This window comes from Portunus trituberculatus, chromosome 14 (genome assembly GCF_017591435.1).
Source record: "Portunus trituberculatus isolate SZX2019 chromosome 14, ASM1759143v1, whole genome shotgun sequence".
NCBI classification, from domain to species: Eukaryota; Metazoa; Arthropoda; class Malacostraca; order Decapoda; family Portunidae; genus Portunus; species Portunus trituberculatus.
The window spans coordinates 1,664,038-1,670,087 of record NC_059268.1 but is presented as its reverse complement, the minus strand read 5'-3'; the positions used below and the strand labels follow the sequence as shown (position 1 = coordinate 1,670,087).

The window sequence follows — 6,050 nt, the reverse complement described above, 5'->3', positions numbered from 1 at the left end:
TTGATTACTAGACAATACTATACAATTGATTACAACACGGTGTCATACCCGCACGTTTTGCTGCTTCAAATCAACAGAGTGGCACACAAACTTGCCTTTATTGGCAAATATATTTTGCGTTTGGAGGATGTGGTGTGTTGCATCTTGTGGGAACCTCTCTCCTAGTCACCTGCTGCTATAAGGTCCCCCCACCCCCACCCCAATCCCTGTTGTGTGAAGGCCTGTTCCAAGAGTCCCTCCTCCTGGCACATCTCTGCAGACGTATCATTTCCTCCCTGGACACTTGATTCTGGTGCAGATACACAGATGTTGGACTCTGCTCAAACTGTAGTAGTCCAGTTTCCAGCGCTGTCTGTGCTCTGTGCTTCAAGAAGGTGGTACTCTTCAAACGTCCAGGAGAAGACTCCTCTCTGCCGGCGGTCGCTTGATTTCGGCCTGGAAACAATAGAGAGGTTACAGAAATGATGCCGAGCATTCACTACTGAATAACACCACACACACACACACTCACACACACACACACACACACACACACACACACACACACACACAGGCAGAGAGAGAGAGAGAGAGAGAGAGAGAGAGAGAGAGAGAGAGAGAGAGAGAGAGAGAGAGAGAGAGAGAGAGAGAGAGAGAGAGAGAGAGAGAGAGAGAGAGAGAGAGAGAGAGAGAGAGAGAGAGAGAGAGAGAGAGAGAGAGAGAGAGAGAGAGAGAGAGAGAGAGAGAGAGAGAGAGAGAGAGAGAGAGAGAGAGAGAGAGAGAGAGAGAGAGAGAGAGAGAGAGAGAGAGAGAGAGAGAGAGAGAGAGAGAGAGAGAGAGAGAGAGAGAGAGAGAGAGAGAGAGAGAGAGAGAGAGAGAGAGAGAGAGAGAGAGAGAGAGAGAGAGAGAGAGAGAGAGAGAGAGAGAGAGAGAGAGAGAGAGAGAGAGAGAGAGAGAGAGAGAGAGAGAGAGAGAGAGAGAGAGAGAGAGAGAGAGAGAGAGAGAGAGAGAGAGAGAGAGAGAGAGAGAGAGAGAGAGAGAGAGAGAGAGAGAGAGAGAGAGAGAGAGAGAGAGAGAGAGAGAGAGAGAGAGACGAGACGAGAGAGAGAGAGAGAGAGACGAGAGAGAGAGAGAGAGAGAGAGAGAGAGAGAGAGAGAGAGAGAGAGACGAGACGAGAGAGACGAGACGAGACGAGACGAGAGAGACGAGACGAGACGAGACGAGACGAGACGAGACGAGACGAGACGAGACGAGACGAGAGAGAGAGAGACGAGACGAGAGAGAGACGAGACGAGACGAGAGAGAGAGAGAGAGAGACGAGAGAGAGAGAGAGACGAGACGAGACGAGAGAGAGACGAGACGAGAGAGAGACGAGACGAGAGAGAGAGACGAGACGAGACGAGACGAGAGACGAGACGAGAGACGAGACGAGAGACGAGACGAGACGAGACGAGAGAGACGAGACGAGACGAGACGAGAGAGAGAGAGACGAGAGAGACGAGACGAGACGAGAGAGAGAGACGAGACGAGAGAGACGAGACGAGAGAGAGAGAGAGACGAGACGAGACGAGAGAGAGACGAGAGAGAGAGACGAGAGACGAGAGAGAGAGACGAGACGAGACGAGAGAGAGAGAGAGACGAGACGAGAGAGAGAGAGAGAGACGAGAGAGAGAGAGACGAGACGAGAGAGAGAGAGAGAAGAGAGAGAGAGAGAGAGAGAGAGAGAGAGAGAGAGAGAGAGAGAGAGAGAGAGAGAGAGAGAGAGAGAGAGAGAGAGAGAGAGAGAGAGAGAGAGAGAGAGAGAGGCATCACCAGAGACAATATATAAAAACTCGTATGCAAGGAAATGGAACACTCTGTTGGCCTCACAGGAGATAAACCTCAGTGACACAAACACTCAGACATTTAAAGTGCAAGTGAACCATTGGTTACTGAGGCAAGGGTGAATCATGTACAGTGAACGTAGTATATTCAGTGTTATTACAATATAAGTTATTGTTGTACATACAGAATGTAATATACATCACCAGGGTCAGATTTTAAGATAGGTTGCACTAACCCTGTACCCTTTAGTCTGTAAAACAACGTTCTTATGTAATGTAGAAGTTGTTTTCCTGTACATTTGATCAGTATAAATAAAAAAAAAAAAGAGAGAGAGAGAGAGAGAGAGAGAGAGAGAGAGAGAGAGAGAGAGAGAGAGAGAGAGAGAGAGAGAGAGAGAGAGAGAGAGAGAGAGAGAGAGAGAGAGAGAGAGAGAGAGAGAGAGAGAGAGAGACAGAGAGAGAGAGAGAGAGAGAGAGAGAGAGAGAGAGAGAGAGAGAGAGGGAGGGAGACGAGATGAGACGAGCGAGAAGAGATGAGACGAGCGAGAAGACACGAGATGAGAGAGAGAAAGGAGACAAGAAAAGCGGAGACGAGACGAGAGGAGACGAGAGAAGACCCAAGATGAAAGAGAAGAGACGAGATGAGAGAGAAGAGGAGAGAGAGAGAGAGAGAGAGAGAGAGAGAGAGAGAGAGAGACGAGAGAGAGAGAGAGAGAGAGAGAGAGAGAGAGAGAGAGAGAGAGAGACCAGGCACCACCACCACCACCACCACCTCGCTGACTGGTGACGCTTGTCTCATCATTGCTTCACCCTGCAGGAACGCTCACTGTGCTTCACTTGTGACACCACCACACATTTCATCAACCTCCTGCCACCCATAACTCCTCTGCAACATGCAATACAAGTTAATGTCTTTATAGGTGACACACACACACCTTTTCTTATTTATATAAATGATATAATCAAATCCAGCTCAAAAGTTACTTTCACTCTGTATGCAGACGACATAAACTTGCTTACGAAAGACAAGGACATACACACTCTACACTCAAACATGACCTCAGAACTACATTTAATAAATCATTGGATAAAACATAACAAACTAACACTCTATATAAGTAAAACTAATTATATTTTTTTTCCAAAATCGGTCAGTAAAAAATCATATCCAACCAATACTTCTTCAAAGTCACTCTGCAATGTGTCACTCAAATAAAAATTTTTAGGTGTATTTATTGATGATAACCTTAATGTATGCATGAAACTGTCTAGGATGTGTGGGATATTGTACAAGATACGGAATCAACTCACAACTGAAGCCCTACTGAGTATTTGCTATACACTCTGCTATCCTTATTTTATTTATTGTGTCTCAGTTTGGGCCTGCACTTGGCCGTCTTTCATAAATAGATTAAAGATAATTAGAAAAAAAATTTAGTGATGTATATTTTTTATGGGTAAATTCGACTCAACATTCACAGTTTTTTTCTAATCATAAACTATTGAATTTCTTCGATATTCATAAGTGTTTTGTCCTTTTCTCCATCTTCAAATTCATTAAAAGATATCCAAATAATAACCTACTTAAATGTGTAGATTCACCGTATGCAACAAGAGGTGGGAACTTGAATTTGGAGTGCCCGCAATTCCGCACACAGTTATTCAAGCACAGCATATTTTACTTTGGTCCACAGCTATGGAATTCCTCGCCTCCTGATATAAAAGATATTACTAGTATCAGTTACTTTCAGTTTAAAAGAAAAACCAAAGAACATTTCCTTAGATGTTTATAACTAGCAGCTTGCAGTCCATCATTTATTTGTATTGTATGATAAATTTACTTTAAAGCTGGATATAAATTATTCAGGAAGTATATATATATATATATATATATATATATATATATATATACATATATTTATATAAGTATTTATATAAGTAATGTGTTCGCATGTACGTATAGTGTGAACGTGATTGGATAAAATATGACTTATTCTTATACTTCTATAAATATATTGCCAAGTGAAGTCTTCCAACAGAGTCACCACATAGTTTAATAACTCCGTTTATCAGGAGCCTTGGCTCGATAGACCATGCCAATGAACACATCTGTTTAACCAATATATATGTACATGTAATGAAATGGCAATTTTACTTTACTTTACTTTACACACACACACACACACACACACACACACACACACACACACACACACACACACATATTTGATAAATGTTTGTTTCAATGTGCATAGTGTGTGGCCAGCCAGACGCGTCCTGACATTGTATGGTGATGTGAAGGTGTGGTGTTGGCGGCTCAGGCTACATGTCTTGAAGTGACGCTTGGCAACTCAAGGCGAGTGAGTCCATCATGGCGCACACTCCAAGACGTTGTTATCGCAAAACCTGTAGCTAACAGTGCTGCCCATCTCTCCAGGTGTCCTTACAACAAACTTTGACTTGACGTTAGGCTAATGAAAAATACTGAAAACTGTTCACTAGGAATTATAAGTCAATCTTCTCATGTTTATTATCGTGGTGTTTATAGTGCTTAGCTAGACCTCCTCCTCCTCCTCTATCTGCCTACCTCTCCATCTATCTGTTTGTTTATCCAACTGTCCATTTACATATCTATCATCCCATCAAAATACCCGCTTATCTATCTATCTTCACACAAGCATGTAAATACCACCACCACCACCACCACACACACACACACACACACACACACACACACACACACACACAGAGAGAGAGAGAGAGAGAGAGAGAGAGAGAGAGAGAGAGAGAGAGAGAGAGAGAGAGAGAGAGAGTGTGTGTGTGTGTGTGTGTGTGTGTGTGTGTGTCGTGTCATCTCAGGTCACCCAGCCAGTCTTCCCCATTACGGAGCGAGCTCAGAGCTCATAGACCGATCTTCGGTTAGGACTGAGACCACAACACACTCCACACACCGGGAAAGCGAGGCCACAACCCCTCGAGTTACATCCCGTACCTACTTACTGCTAGGTGAACAGGAGCCACACATTAAGAGGCTTGCCCATTTGCCTCGCCGCCTCCGGGACTCAAACCCGGACCCTCTCGAGTGTGAGTCGAGCGTGCTAACCACTACACTACGCGGTGTGTGTGTGTGTGTGTGTGTGTGTGTGTGTGTGTGTGTGTACAGCAGTCGCGCGTGGGTGATGAGTACTGACCTGTGGCTGTATGTGCGCGGCAGGAAAGAATTCCGGAACACCTTGCATGGGGCGCTGGAGTCCGAGGTGGGCGTGACGCAGGCGCTGGGCGGGGGCTCAATGTCCTTCTCGAGGCGGTCAGCCAGCGAGAGCCGCGACACATCCTTGTTGAGTCCTGCTGCTGCGCATGGGCACTGCGGAGTATGCGTTCTCCGCGGGATTCTTGTAGTCGTGGTCGTGGAGGTGATGGTGGTGGAGGTGGGTGTGGTGTGGGTGATGCAAGGGGAGGAGGCGGTGGCACGGTGTTGAGAGGTTTCTTGATGGGGAAGTTTAGGGAGTAGAAGATCATGTGGTGGTCCAGACACTGTTGACGGCGCCCACAGCGTTGTGCACCATGTTCTGCTCGTTCTGACGCCGCGCCTCCTCATCCCGACACGGGCAGTCACGTACGCGTTTCCGCTTCATGCACACGATCACCAACACCAATTCCACCACTAGCACGGGCATAGCGGTGCTGAACACCACCACCAGCACCACCTGGCCCGCCGACATGGCCTCCGCCTCGGTGCTTGGTCGCGCCACGCTGCCCACCACTACCGTGACAATGCTGCACTGCGGCCCGCCCATGCTGTGCCGGCAGGAGCAGCGGTAGCCCACCGCCAGCTCCGCCGCCTCCTGGTAGTAGCTGGTGTTAGGCCCCTGACATCACTTCAGGCAACTGCAACACCATTAAAAAACCCTGTCAGGAACACAGCGCATTTATACACACACCCCCACATCGCCCCCAACACACACACACACCCCGTAGTGTAGTGGTTAGCACGCTCGACTCACAATCGAGAGTCCGGGTTCGAATCCCAGAAAGCGGCGAGGCAAATGGGCAAGCCTCTTAAGGTGTAGCCCCTGTTCAACTAGCAGTAAATAGGTACGGGATGTAACTGGAGGGGTTGTGGCCTCGCTTTCCCGGTGTGTGGAGTGTGGTGTGGTCTCAGTCCTACCCGAAGATCGGTCTATGAGCTTTGAGCTCGCTCTGTAATGGTGAAGACTTGCTGGGTGACCAGTAAACGACCGAGGTGA

General features: G+C 47.2%; 1 protein-coding gene across 4 annotated transcripts in view; it reads right to left on the bottom strand.

The window, feature by feature from the left end:
- LOC123503498 (serine proteinase stubble-like) overlaps nucleotides 1-6,050 on the bottom strand; it is a 156,486-nt gene continuing 150,436 nt past the window's right edge. For 2 of the 4 annotated variants that reach the window (XM_045253327.1, XM_045253328.1), the window contains exons 2-3: nucleotides 4,995-5,691; nucleotides 1-435 (exon numbers count right to left, since the gene is read on the bottom strand). In XM_045253327.1, coding sequence (XP_045109262.1) covers nucleotides 176-435; nucleotides 4,995-5,322 — 588 coding nt within the window. In that variant the 5' untranslated portion in view covers nucleotides 5,323-5,691 and the 3' untranslated portion in view covers nucleotides 1-175. Of the gene's footprint in view, nucleotides 436-4,994; nucleotides 5,728-6,050 lie in introns of those variants that run through there. The other 2 variants (XM_045253329.1, XM_045253325.1) reach the window with 2 other exon arrangements.